The sequence below is a fragment of the Lacerta agilis genome, chromosome 15, assembly GCF_009819535.1.
Source record: "Lacerta agilis isolate rLacAgi1 chromosome 15, rLacAgi1.pri, whole genome shotgun sequence".
Lineage (NCBI taxonomy): Eukaryota > Metazoa > Chordata > Lepidosauria > Squamata > Lacertidae > Lacerta > Lacerta agilis.
Window position 1 is genome coordinate 20,249,624 of NC_046326.1, and position 14,979 is coordinate 20,264,602.

Genomic DNA, 14,979 nt, shown 5'->3' on the forward strand with positions numbered 1-14,979 from the left:
TGTTGTTGTTGTTGTTGTTGTTGTTGTTGTTGTTGTTGTTGTTGTTGTTTCCTCACAGTGTTACCCTGGAATCAAAGGCCAGTAACTCATCGATGAATTAATCCCAAACTGTTTTGGAAAGTCGTGGAACAAAAAAAATGTAACCATAACTGCATGTATACATGCAGGTAAAGAATAATGCAGCTTGCTCATTTTTAATTACTGGCACAAGGTGAAGCAATTACTTTAGCTAGAGTAATTGGATCACCCAAAAGCTCAGTGGCAGAGTGCATGTTTTGCGTGTACAAGGACCCAGGTTCAGCCCCAGAAAAGATCCCAGGTAGCTGATGGTGGCAAATACCTCTCTCTGCCCAAGACCTGTAAGAACCACTGCCAGTCAGAGTAGGCGGCCTTGGACCAATGGAGCAATTTAGTAGAATGCAAATTCCTATTGACAATACAGGAAATTCTTCTATCCTCTCCTTCCCCTCCAAAGCACCAACAGTAATCCGCAAGTAGTATATAAACAGGAAAAGTTAGGATTTTGTCTATGACTACGTTAGCATGCATAAAAGCAAAGCTCAATATAGTTAAAGACCCAGAGATGACAGAGGCGTTTATAACCCAAGCCAAGCCATGACAGCCTTATCCATCAAGTGTGTTGCGCAACTCTTGAAAGATGAAGGCGCACTTCTGTGCAGAGCGAAAGGGAAGATCAGAGTCATGTTCTGAATGGCTAAAGGGCAGAAGATGCCCAGCATCAGTCATGCAAAGAAGCCCAGAAGTTACTAGTCCATAGGAAATGTGATCGCCTGCTCACCTATTCCTACCTACGTTAGGCAATGGGACCCTGAAAGAAAAAAGGAACACTTTGGTAAAGCTTTGCTGATTATTACTGTGCACCAGACAAATGAGAAAAGAGGGAGCTAGCCCACCCCACCCCTATTTTGGCCACGAAACCTTTCCCCTACCCCCGTGACTTATATTTTCTACCGTTTGGCTGCCATTTTGAACATCTCCATATTGGGATAGTACCCATGCTGGCTTATAAATGAATTTGTAGCCAAGCAATGCACCACCTTCCATGAGCAGAATGTTCTGAGGTTCACCCCTGGAAGATGCCTCACAGCTATTCACACTTGTGGGACATTCAACCCTCCCCAATTCCCATCACACCTATATTTTCCCCACTTTGTAACTAAGCCTGTCTCACAGTCCTTCACCCTCCCTGCCCCCAACTCTCATACATTTAATCTCTCTTTCTTTCACTTCTCTTCCTGCGCTGCAGCCACCTCTCCTCCCTCACTTAACGTTCAGAACTATCTTACAGTAGTTCATGCATTGGCTACTTGGAGCTTTGACTACTGCCATGTGCTTTGTTTGGGACTTCCCCTGTGCTTGACTAGGGAATTGCAGTTAGCGCAGAAAGTGAGACCCTGTCTGCATTTGCTCAGGGGTCTACACTGATTGCCATTTTACTACCAGGCCAAATTTAAGGTGTTACTCTTGGTGCATAAAGCCCTTAACATCTTGGGGGTGGTTTGCCTGTGAGATCGCCTTACCCCCATGTGGGCCCACGTGACCATTTCGATCTGCAGAGCTGGCACAGTTAGAGGTACCACAGAACTCTCGTTCCACACTTCTAATAAATGAGCCTCTTGGCAAGGCAGCACCCAACATTGAAAACAAGTTTGCTGGCTGAATGGGAACTCGATCCTTCAAGCAAAATTAACAAGGGACCCAGGAATTGCCCTTCTGCATGCTTAGCACACATGTGCTGTTTGCCTCCTCTTCAGTCCACACAGCTTGAGTACTAGGGCTGGAAACTCGGAATGGTGGAGATTCCTGATATCTCCCAACTTACCACCACACACACACACAAAAATTGGGGGACTCAAAATATTTCCACACTGAGCAGAAAGCTGAGGTTAACATTACACCCAGTTAACTCAAAGGGGCATTTGTAACAATGGACACCCATCTTTCTCAGCAACACAAAACACCTAGTTCAGAATGAGGAGTTGAGGACAGGGGAAAACCTAGATGATTAAGTATGGCATGACTCTGTAGCTCAAGTTGGCATCATGGTGCAGTTTAGCCTGGAGCCTAAACTGGAACAGATTCTGCCGGCTCCGTAAAATGCACACCTCAAATACCTTCGTCCACTTTCTTCTCTTTCAGCTAAGGTAGAAATGAAGCATTTTGCAAGGGTGCTTCTTTCCCAGAGATGGAAAGACGACAAGATACCTACTAGGGCGGACTGGCAGATGAAATTATTGGACTATGTAGAGATGGCAAGATTAACCGGGAAAATCAGAAATCAGGAGGATCAAAACTTCAACAAAGAATGGGATAAATATATAACATACTTGACAGACCACTGTAAACACTTGAACTGTTTTGGCAGGCTTTACATGACTCTTGCAATGATGCATAGATTTTGGATACTATGGAGCAGGCGTCCTCAAACTTGGCCCTCCAGATGTTTTGAGACTACAATTCCCATCATCCCTGACCACTGGTCTTGCTAGCTAGGGATTATGGGAGTTGTAGGCCAAAAACATCTGGAGGGCCAAGTTTGAGGAAGCCTGCTATGGAGGGATGATAAACTAGAGAGACTGACAATATCCAGTTTAAAAAGTTAGTTAAAGAACCCACGGAGGGAAGGAAGGAAGTCTTGAGATTCAGAAGAATCTTGGGTGAAGTTTAATATTTGTGATAATATTTCAAAAAAGAAATGAACCATTTTGAGCTGGGTAGTGGACCTGTCAGTGGCAGAAAACACTGGTTCGGCTCTGCAGCCTCTTTTAAGAGTTTCTGCCTGGCTGGAATGTGTCCTTGGGGGGTCTGAGAATGCCTCTTGCTTTGTCTGGCTGCAAGACTGAGAGGGGCGTGGGAATGTGTGTAGAAGCCAGTAGGGTGTATAAAGGTAAAATTTACTTTCTTTGCCCACCCACTTTTACTTCTGGCTTTACCCATCACTGGCATATGGCCCTTGGAAGGTTTCCCAGAAAGGACTGTGGCCCTCAGGATGAATAAGGTACTCCCATCCCTGCCAGAGAGATTTGATCAGGGAGATGAACACTAGACAGTCAAGCTTTTTATTCCAGAATCACCATTGTTAGGCCTATATCCCCACTGGCAAAGCTTGGGTAGAAGAAGAAGAAGAAGAAGAAGAAGAAGAAGAAGAAGAAGAAGAAGAGTTTGGATTTGATATCCCGCTTTTCACTACCCGAAGGAGTCTCAAAGCGGCTAACATTCTCCTTTCCCTTCCTCCCCCACAACAAACACTCTGTGAGGTGAGTGGGGCTGAGAGACTTCAGAGAAGTGTGACTAGCCGAAGGTCACCCAGCAGCTGCATGTGGAGGAGCGGAGACACGAACCCAGTTCCCCAGATTACGAGTCTACCGCTCTTAACCACTACACCACACTGGCTCTCACACTGGGTGAATAAAAGCTCATACTATCAAGATTTTCTTTGTCTCATTTTAGCAATTTCTCTCTCTCTCTCTCTCTCTCTCTCTCTCTCTCTCTCTCTCTCTCTCATTCTATCTGCATTGATCCTTCTCTCTTCCCAGTGGCTTTGGTCCATGCCTTGATCTTTTATTTTATTCAGCAAAAAAAACTGGAACTCAGAAAGAGATTGAATCCATTCCACCGAACAATGGAACCTGGAAGGGGAAGAACTAGCAGCATTGCTTATTAGTCAGAGCAGTGGTTCCTATAGGCTCTGTCGATCAAAAATGCTTTTTAAGGGAGTCCATAAAACCAGGCTGAATGCAGGGATAAATGCTGAAGAACCCGTTCCTGAGCAAAGAGAAACACATGCCAATTGGGTGGGTGAGTGGAAAGCAGCTTCTTCTGCACTCCAGCTCAGCTGTACTTAACACACAGGTGGAAAGTATATGCAAGTTTGGGCCAAAACTCTCTCTCTCACCCAGTCCTTCCAAACTAAAAATCCACTCCTGGTTTTCCTCTGACTGTTGTTTTCAGCTGCTTCACTGAGGGTGGTAGAAATGGTTTTTAGCCAACTGGAAAACAGTGAGTCAGGAAATCCTTGCTAATCTACTGCAAGTAAACGAGTGATCTACCAGTTGATCTCGATCACCTTCTTACCCAGCCCTAGACTGCACCCACTTCCGACTGCATGTGGGAGCCCATATGACTGCATTCTCCTTTAAACAAGCAAGCAAGCAAAAAAACGACAACAACCCCTGCACATGGAAATTTGGTATGTCAGGGAGAAGGCTAGGCTGTAGCGCTTCTCCTCTGGCATGCTAGCTTTCTATATACGGTGGATTTTTTTCTTTTTCTTTTTTAATGGAGGAGCATTCAGTCCTGCAAGCTGCAAGCTGCAACTAGAATCTGTACAGTCCAGACACAGGATTACCTCCTCCTCTGCTGTTTGTGAGAACTAGGCCATCTACTCGCATGCCTGGCTCCATCCGGGTCATCCCAGGTGATCAGGCTTGTGAGTCACCCAGCTGCTGATCAAATCTGCCTTGCCTGTAACACACACACAAACACACAGACACACAGACACACACACACACACATGGGCAGCCTTTTCCTCTCTACATATGCCCAGTCAGGGATGCTCATCTAGGTGGAAACTGACCTCCTCAGCAGAGCCTTCATTACAGAACAAAGATGAAGGAGCATTATATAAAGAGGAAAGTGCCGGGGGGGGGGGGAGCAGGGGGCATCTGAGGATGTCACATGGACAGGCTTGTGGGATGTACCATATTATGAGAACTTTGGGGGGCACCAACCAAACCCAGCTGCATAACAGCGTCTAAGAGCAGACGCAGTGACTGACTGTACCCCATGAGCCACATGCTGGGGCAACTTGCTTCTGCAAGTACACATCTGCATCAGAGCTACTGAAACTCACAGATTCTCACAATCTTTTTTTTGGGGGGGGGGCTGTTGTCTCTCATTGCTATTGTTAAGTGATTCCGAGTCAGAAATTTGTGTCAATCTGCAACAAATATTCCAGTTGTTGAATGGTAGGTCCTGATCTACTTTCTGGTCCACTCATATAGTATATATGCAGTTGGTGCTTTGAAATGTGATGTGTTCGGGTGGGTTTTCCTGTGGCCACAAGGGTTTAATGTCATTATTGTTGTTATTTTGGAAGGGGTGACTTAGCACAGGTCAAATCATCATGGCCTGTTACAGCCAGGCCTGGATTTTACTGAGGCGTTTGGGCTGCATTAATTCAGACTGGACAATGGGGAGTGACATGATAGGATATGAATGAATGAATGAAATGAAATGAAATGAAATGCTTGCAAGGAGTAAAGTAGCACATCAGGGAGAAGGCTAGGCTAGACTGCCACCTCCTTGATATGCTAGCTTTCTATGGGCAAGGCACTCATGGGGGTATTGTCGGCATGGGGACTCACATGAAGGAATATAAATGAATAAATGATATTTTTTTTTAAAAAAATGCTTACACAAAGTAAAGCAGCACTTCAGGGAGAAGGCTATGCTAATCTGCCTCTTTTTTGATATGACAGCTTTCTACATGCCAGGCATTTGGCCAGTTTAGGAAATAACTCAGTTACGTCACACACAAATTCTCGCAATCTGCAAAACCTGAAGCGGAACTGGTTAGTTCCACATTGACCATCACAGCGAGACTGAAGTCCCAACAGTTCCGTAGGACTTGGGAGCAAAGGTGCGACGCTCTCAGCAGAAAGACGTCTCCCTCCTGCCCAATTGAGGATCACTCTGCATTCGGAGTTAGAGGGAAGTCAAGTCAAAAGGAACCCTGTAGGTGGCTACTTACAGCTTCCACTGGTACGAGGTGGCAGGAGGGTTGGCATCGGAGATACAAGTCAGCTTCACATCTTTCCGGTTGAGGTACCAGTTGCCATCAAAGCCATCAATCCTCACTTCGGGCTCGTCTGCGAGGCGGAACAGGAATGACAGCAGAAGGGGAGGAAGTTGCGAAGGGCAGGCCGGTGAGAGAGGAGAGGCCAGGGAAGGGAGAGCGGAAGAGAAGAAAGGAGAGAGGGGTGAAAAGAGAGGTACAAAGATGTGGACAAGGGAGGGGAACAAAAGGCCATTAATATTCACTCTGGCTCATCTTTGTCTCCTAGCTCAGCTCCGGGGCATGCTGCAGATCTAGTGTGGTGCAGTGGTTAAGGTGTTGGACTAGGATGTGGGAGACCAGGGTTCAAATCCCCCCCTTGGCCCTGACCTAGGGCCAGTCACTGCCTCTCAGCCTAGCCTACCTCACAGGGTTGTTGTAGGGATTAAATGAAAGAGGGGGAGAACCGTGAACACCTTGGGAGAAACGGTTGGCCATGAATACAACAAACAAATAAGTTTTGGGATGGGATAGGAGAAAATCCCTCTCCACATGTTCAGGGGTGCTGTTACACCTTCACTCATTCATTCTCACAGGGGAACCCTGACTTTTAAAAAGAAAATGCCCTACAGCTGCTCCCCCACACCCAAATCCGCCCCTGTTCTGCCCTGGGAAAGTCAAAAAGGGTTCATAATCTTCTTAAAGATACCAGCTCCGCTGCTGGAGAACGAATAACAGCATCTCAGATTTATAGTGCTGGAAGGGACGGTGAGAGTCATCTAGTCCAACCCTCTGCAATGCTGGAACCTCTAGCCCAGGCTGGCCTCCCTGCCTCTCTCACTTACACAGCACATTGAGGATCATGCTGTCAGTGAAGCGGTCCAGTTGGTAGTTGACCACACACGTCAGATGCTGCCGATGGGCCTCCCGGCTGGGCAAAAGTCGGTACTGGCTGACCACGGTGAAGGTGCCATTGGGGTTACGGATCTCTTGGTATTCCGCCACCCCTTTCAGCTTGGTTTCCCAGGACACGGTGCTGGGGGGCTTCCCGTTGGAGGATGTGCAGGTGGCGACCACAATCTTCTCCGTCATACCGGCCTTGGCAATGAGCAGGCTCGTGGTGGCCTCCATCCGGTTTGTCGGTTTGGCTGAGGAGAAGAGGCGAGAAGGTTAGACGAGAGGGGAGGGTCTTTGAGGTTACTACGGTAGCGTGTGCTGTGAGCTGTTTGGTCAGCCCTTGGGGTTAATCTCCTGCTGAGACATACAAGGGGTTCGAAATCAAAGTGGCTTCGCTGATTCATCAGAATACACTAGTTTCCCTGGCCTTCACCGTACACCATCCTGCAGACACTGAACACAAACGTTGTGCTCTATTGCAGTGTCAATATTTATCAGAATTCCACCTTTCGTAAGAAGAGACTGCTGGATCAGGCCAATGGGCCGTCTAGTTTGGCATCCTGCTTTCACAGTGGCCTGCAGGAAACTCTCATGTAGAACCCAAACATAAGAGCCCTCTGACCTCCTGCAGTTTCTGCCAACTGCTATTCAGAAGTGTTACTACCTTGGATCATGGAGGCAGAGCACATCCATCGTGGCTTGTAGCCAGCTGATGGCCGCCCCTTCCTCCTATGGGAGTGAGTTCCATAGTTTAACCATGTCCTGCACAAAAACGTCCTTCTTTTATCTGCCCTGAATCTTCCAATGCTCAGCTTCGTGAGATGTCCCACGAGTTCTAGCGTTAAGAGACAGGGAGGGGGAAAAAAAAAATCTTTATCCACTTTCCCCATGCCCTGCATAATTTTGCCAACTTCTATTGTTTCGCCTGTTGCTCCACTTAAAAAAAAAGGGGGGGGGAGAGAAGAAAAAAGCAAGTTTATAGCCCCTTATAGGTTTGGACACAAATGCAGCATTGTGCCAAAAGATCTCCAGTGTGCTGGAAACATTCCAAAACGGAGGGATTCGTGAGCCGAGGTTTGACTGTATACTCCCATACATTACCACATGGATATTTTTGATGTTATTATCCTAATACATATGTATCCTAATACATATGTAGATATTAATAGCCTACTACATTCTGTAGAAACTCATCCTACAGGTAAATGTTATCATATTTAGCCAAACAAAGTCTATGCCTTCCTAAGTTTCGTGCTGGACTGTATAAGTATGGCTGTACCAAAAAGGCTAAAACTTTCAGCGGAGAATATTCTTTTGAACTATATGCCTATTGTATGGAAGTTAACAACATGGCAACAAAAATGGATTCTACATGCCCAAATGGTGGCTAAGAGACTGATATGGATGAATGGGAAGAATAAAGATATCTTATCACCTCTAATCAATGACTTGGTACAGCTACCCATTGCACCTTCAGCCATGCATAAGACTTTTGGGGCTTTGATCATGGAGACCTCTTGGTCTAAATGAAATGCACAGAAGCAGGAGGGGAGAGAGAAAGACTGCAGATGTTCCCTGAATGTCCCGGACACTGTAGAGTCCACTACACAATACACTGCGTGAACGCTTGTTGTCCCCCCTTTTGGACGGTTTGAAACCGCAGCAGGGTGGAAGTGTTGGATTCTGTCTCTCTGACATTGACCAAGGGGTGACTGCAGGGGTAGCCGAGTTTTTGGCAGCAGTGCTTCAAGGAGTACTTTAACAGGACGAAATTGTAGATTTTACTAATACACACATACAATCAGCCTATGAGTTTAATTGCTGTTTCTTTGTGTATATATATTTTAAAGTTCCTGCATGTGATTCTTTCTATCGCGATTTTACATGTAAATGCCTAATAAAGGTTTGATAAGTGAAGTGAAGACTCGGTGACAGGGCTTGAATCCAGAGCCACATCCTCTCCAAAAAAAAAAAAACCTCAGACACAAAGGAAGCCAAAAACGATGCTTCGCCAATTCCTTCTGAAATCCATTTTGGGACATCAAAGGGAAAGGCTCCCAAAGGAGCATCATTTTCAAAGCTTTGCCACACCCTTGGGAAACAGATCACTGCAATCAATCCTTATCCAAGATAATACAGTGGAAGAAGCGAGACAGCAACCTTACGCCACCCATGCAACTCTGAAATGCATCATTTGCACACTGATGGCATCGTCATTATCATCCCTTAGGAAGGAGAACACAGAACGGAATCCCATAGGACATTTGGTATCTGGGCACAGAACCACTCCCCACCCCCACCCCGGTAGATGCCTTGCATCAGTCTAGAATCTAATCCTTTGTTCTCACTGCTTCAAGCATGCTGTTCCAGTGGAAGGGGACTGGAGGCAGATTGCAACAGAGGGAGATGCAGTAAACTTGTCAAGGAAGCTGCAGGGGGGATTGCCATGTTTCACTCGCTGCTTTGGGTACAAGGTTAGGAGATTTCATTTCAAGCTGACCTGATGCATGGGGCTGTCCCAGTGGAATGGGTCCTCGGGGAAATGCAAGAGGGAGAGCATGCCTTAGCTTCTGAGCATAGGCTTGCTAGTGCTGATGAGGAAAAATTAACCCATCAGCACAGGAATGAGCAACCTGTGCCCCCCAAAGGTGATTTTGTACTCCAGCTCCCATCAGCACCAAGCACACATGGCAATGGTCAGGGATGATGGGAGGTGTAGTCTAACTGGGTCTTCACCTTTGCTTTAAACTGAGAACAAAGCAGGACTCTGGGTAAATACAGAATGTGATACTCAGAATGTTCCATGATAAAGGCTGAGCCAAAGTTTGAAAGATCAACACTTTTCATGCAAAAAAGTAACGTTTTCAAAGGTCCCCAAACTAGGTCCTGCAAAACTAGCCTTTTTCATATAATTTCTCAATCTATTCCCTATATTCCACAGGTGCTGTTTCAGTAGAACTTTCTATCTATCTATCTATCTATCTATCTATCTATCTATCTATCTATCTATCTATCTATCTATCATCATCTATCCAAAAGGAGTTTTCTTCTTGCTAAATACATGATTCAACCAATCAGGGATGATATAGGCAGTGCGGTGACATCACGGCACTACCTAACCAATCAGATGTGGCTATGCGATGACAATTTGAAGCCAGATCAGAAAGAGAGATAAATATCTCTTGCCCTCACTCTGAATTGGAGAATGCTTCTGTTCCATTTTGCAGGACCTCCAAGTTCTCTCCAAAAATAAGGTGAGGGGTGAGCATCGTCGATGGCAAATGCTGTAAAATTTGCCTTCTTGTTTTACCTCAGCAGACCAGGGAACAAGCATTTCCTAAGGACTTGGTCTGGGATTCTGCAGAGAGTGGGGTATGGAAGTTCTGCACCCAGGTGATCAAGGATAGTCCTTGCCTCTGCTTCCTCTGCTGTCACTCAGCAATGGCGGCCGGATGATGACTGTAACCCCACCACCCCATGAAGGGAAGGAGAGGAGAGGTGGGAGAAATAGACTAGGCTTCCCCTCTCAAGCTCACTAGGGAGCCTGGCTCCCAAACCTCTGCTCCTACTCAACCCATTAGTGTTACGGGACCAGTATGTAAAACCTAAGAAGCTGGTTGCTCAGACAGGAGGGTAGAAGGACCACTAGTTGTTTGGAAGATAGCAAAGCCAGCTTACCCAACACAGTGAGGTTGAGCTGATTCTCCCGATTGCCATCGGGAAATGTCGCAAACTCGCAGATGTAAACGCCTTCATCCTCCAGCTTGAGGCGTGACAGCCGGATGGTCCCATCCTGGGCGGAGGTGTTTCGAAAGACCATCCGGTCCTTGTACGGGGGCAGGATGGAGATGCCCATGACGGGGTTGGAGATGGCCACGTTCTGCTTGGAGCCATTGGTGGCCTTCTGCCAGGTGACCTGGGTGATCTTCATGCCGAGGCTGGGGTTGGTCAAGGTGCAGTGCAGGTTCACGTCAGTCCCAATGTACCCCGAGACCGTGTCGTTGACAAGCACCGTCTGAGCCCAGAGGCCTGAAATGAGAGCAGAAGGGAGGGGGGGGGAGAGGAGTCAGTTGCAGAGTGATAAGAAATGGTCCTTGTTGCTGGGATTCCAGCGCACCGTTTGTCCCAATTAATTCTCTCTGCTTGTAGCTTGGAAGCAGCAGGTTCGCGCAAGCCCAGCTAAATATGGCTCACAGCTCCGCAGATAAATTGGAGAGAGAGAGGAAAAAAAGAAATTGCCTACAGGACATAATCCCCCTTCCCAATAGTTAAACAAGTGCATTTGAGTTTCCTGAGCCTGCGACGGAGCTGGCTGGAAGACAGGAAAGCCACGCAAATAGTCCCACTATGTTCCTCCTTCAGATTTGCCTGCCCAGTGGTACATAAAACCGTGCTGCTCACTTGCGCCTAAAAATGGGAGACAGGAAACGTCTGTCAAATTGCCCTCTCTGCTTGCCTGGAAGAGATGGCTAAGGCCACCGAGTGGCCATACTTCAAGGGGACGGGAAACTGCTTTTGGCTGAAGGGCCATACTCCGTTCTAGTCACCCTTCAAAGGGCCACATGCCAGTGTTGGGTGGGGACAGAGGAAAAGGTGGGCAGTGCCACAAATGCAATTTTCATCTTTATACAGTAGACGACACACACTCCCATATCCTGCTTGATCCTCCATCCAGACATGTAAGAGGCATTGCCAGAGTTGAAGGACACATCCCAGCTAAGACCCAAGGGGGTGCAAAGCAGGGTGTGTGTGTGTGAGGGGTGTGGCCTTGGGTTTGTGCTGCGAGGAAAGTCCCAAGTGCCAGAGACAGAGGCTCGGAGGATGGCAATTGGCTTTGAGGGTTGAGGTTTCCCACCCTTTCTAGACCAGATGGGTGACTCTACCAGCCTGGCACAAACATATCTATATAAGCCGGTCCACACATGTACGGTATGTTTAGAGCGTATTGACTGCAGTGTTAAGTGGCAGCTGGCATGTATGACTGAGCCACCCCAGCTTTGATACTGCCGCCAGGACTCCAGTGTCTCCTCACCTTTCAGCCACATCACTGCACAGCTTCAAGTGTTGGGATGTGAGAGTTGAAAAATGGTGATGAGAAAGGCAGGAAGGGGGTATGCAGATGTGAATCCCCCCCCCACATTGAGTAATGAAATGGCAAGAGATCGTGAGGAATAAGCACACATAGAATGCCATCTTTACAACAGACCGCTTTAAAATATCAATAGCTTTAAAAGAGGGTGAAACAAAATGATGGAGGACAAGGCTATCAATGGCTGCTAATTCTGGTGGCTGTGTTTCTACCTTTTCCTGGCCCTTAAGGCTGCAAGGATAAGTGCATGTGTGTGTGTGTGTACATCTGCAGTGCCTGCCTGGCAGATCTTGGAAGATTCCCAGGGTTCAGGGGGTTAGAGATTCAGTGCCCTATGCAGTGCTGTGCCCCTCCCTGCAACTAGCAGGACGGCAGAATGAATGACGCAAGGTAGCAAATATTGCAGAGTGAATCATGCAAAATCTGTGTGTGTGTTTGTGGGGGAAATCATGCAAATGTGTTTGATTTGCATAATTTATACAGCATATAGAATATCTATCTAGGTCTCCACAGACAGAGATGTAGATATATAGGGAGGTTGTCACCCACTGGTTTTTTTTGGGGGGGAATCATGCTATCCAAAGTCTCTCTGTGTTTGACAGGCCTTGCTTTCTAGTGTTGATTATTGCAACCGAACGTTGACTAAGTGCATGATTTATAGTCAATTAACCAATTAATTACACATGCACATAGCATTTTGGAAGGGGGTGTGTGTTCCTTATTCATGGACTCCTCTACTGAAAGGGGAGCATCAGGTTTGCATTTTTGAGAGTTACATCCTCTCCAGCCACTAGTGATACGACATGATTAAACCCTTTCCCCAAATCCAAAATTAACCTCTGTCTTTGGGAATAAAGAATAAAGACTGCTGTGTTTCTCATTATTTCTTCTCTCTGCCTGCGTGCTTTGCTTAAGGCATGAAGACAGATCTGGCTAACAGCTGGGCTTCATGCTTTCAGAAATGGGGAGCGGCTATGACTTCTTAATGCTTGGGGTGCAAGCGGATGATTGGCAGCCCCTAGCACCTTGGAGAGAAGCAAGTCAACAAGCTGGCCTCATGGCTACAAAAGCTGGCTTGCTGCCTTGCACTTTTTAAATTTATCTATGTTATGTTCAGAAAAGCCTGCTGGATCAGGCCAATGAGACATCTAGTTCAGCCTCCTGTTCTCACAGTTGTGAACCAGGTGCCTGTGAGAAGCCCGTGTGCAGGATTTGAACCCAAGAGCCCTTTCCCCTCCTGTGGTTTCCAACAACTGGCATTCAGAAGCCCTGCTGCCTCTGACAGTGAAGGCATAGCAGAACCATCATGGCTAGCAGCCATCAATAGCCCTCTCCTTGCAACAAACAGAGGTGTAGAACTTGTGGTCCTTCAATGTTGCTGGACTACAACCCCCATGACCCCCTAACCATTAGGTTCGCTGGGAGTTGGAGTCCAACAACCTCTGGGGAGCATTGGGTTCCCCATCATAGGATCACAGCATCGTAGAGTTGGAAGGGACCTTGAGGATCATCTAGTCCAACCCCCTGCAATGCAGGAACATGCAGCTGTTCCATACAAGGATCAAACCTGCAACCTTGGCGTTATCAGCACCACACTCTAGCCAGCTTTCATTTTCTTTTATCACATTTAGATCCACCCCCACCCCTCTTTTCCTCCAAGGAGCTCAAGGTGGTACACATGGATCTCCCCCTTCCTGCTTTCATCCTCACAACAACCCTGTGAGGTTGGTTAGGCTGAGAGATGGCGACTGGCCTAAGATCGCCCTGTGAGATTATCTGGTGTAAGACGTTGCCTGGCAAAGACTTCTGCAGGACTCCAAAGCTTACCACCATTCTGCAACCTTTCCCCCTCGGTCATTGTGAAGGTATATTCTCCAACTGTGGACCTTGGGATGTTTCATTTCTCCCGTTGAAGACCATCAATGGGTGACTTTGCTTTTTAAAACACTGTCTGTACTCCATCTCAGGTAATACCTTTCCCTTCCACCGAGAAAGAGAGAAGTCTCTTACAGGATGAGCAACATTTAAATCCAGCTTCACCCCCCCCCAAACACACACACACACACACATGCAAAATTGCTGCTGTGTCTCTCCCTAATCTGTGTGTTTAGAGAGAACACTTCAATAATTATATAGCTGTATTTATATTCAAAGCGAAAGGGGGGGAAGCAGAGGACGGGTGGTGAAAGTGTAGCATAAAACTGGAAAAACAGGTCATTCGAGAAATGGGAAGCCTGAGGAGAGGAGGCCAAGGAACAGTGGTTCATGCAAAGCATGAAAGAAAATGAAGAGGAAAGCCACCATATATCCCGAGTCAGAGCACCAGTCTGTCTAACTCAGAATTGTCTTCAATGACTGGCAGCTGTTCTCCAGGGTTTCAGGCAGGGGGCATTCCCAACCCTACCTGCAAAATTTGAGGATTGGACCTGGGGCGTTCTCCATGCAAAGCACTTCCTTTCCCAGTGAGCCATGGCCCTTCCCTACAAATCAAGAAAGATTCTAGTCCTCATTGTTTTGAATAAAAGGCTTCTTTTAAAATAGGAATCTAAGAATCTGCCTTGTTCCGAGTCAGAGCCTCGGTCTCTCCAGCTCAGTAATGTGAACACTGACCGGCTGCTGCACTCAGACAGGGGACATTCCCAGCCCTCCGTAGAGATGTTGGGGATTGAACCTGGGACCTTTTGTGTGGGAAGAAGATCATCTATCACTGAGCAATGGTCTTTTTCACGAGGGACATGGGAAGGAAGGCTAGAGAAGCCGTCAGAGTGGGAATGCGGCACTGGAAGGAATGATTGCTCCACACAAGGAGAGGAAGGCAGCGACTCTTGCTCGCATGAGCAAGCCAGAGCCAATGTATTTTGCTGCTTGAGGCGGAGCGGAAAGTGCATCTCTCCTCCTGCCCCACATCAAGGTCCTGAACATGTGCAGAACTGATGTTAAAGCAGGAGCAGAAAACTTGTAGCTGTTGGACTACCTATAATTTCCATTGCAGTTGTACCTCGGAAGTCGAACGGAATCCATTCCGGAAGTCCATTCGACTTCCAAGACGTTTGGAAACCAAGGTGTGGCTTCCAATTGGCTGCAGGAAGCTCCTGCAGCCAATCAGAAGCTGCGTCGGATATTCAGGTTCCAAAGAACGTTCGCAAACCGGAACACTCACATTGTGACATTGGGGAGCCAAAACGTTCAACTCGCA

At 47.1% G+C, this 14,979-nt stretch overlaps 1 protein-coding gene across 2 annotated transcripts in view; it reads right to left on the reverse strand.

Annotated features, from left to right (window-relative positions):
- Nucleotides 1-14,979, reverse strand: part of LOC117060066 (nectin-1-like) — a 127,238-nt gene that overhangs the window by 18,734 nt on the left and 93,525 nt on the right. The window contains exons 2-5 of one of the 2 annotated variants that reach the window (XM_033172156.1): nt 10,373-10,723; nt 6,643-6,945; nt 5,774-5,891; nt 800-829 (exon numbers count right to left, since the gene is read on the reverse strand). In XM_033172156.1, coding sequence (XP_033028047.1) covers nt 800-829; nt 5,774-5,891; nt 6,643-6,945; nt 10,373-10,723 — 802 coding nt within the window. The remainder of the gene's footprint in view (nt 1-799; nt 830-5,773; nt 5,892-6,642; nt 6,946-10,372; nt 10,724-14,979) is intronic. The other variant, XM_033172157.1, reaches the window with a different exon arrangement.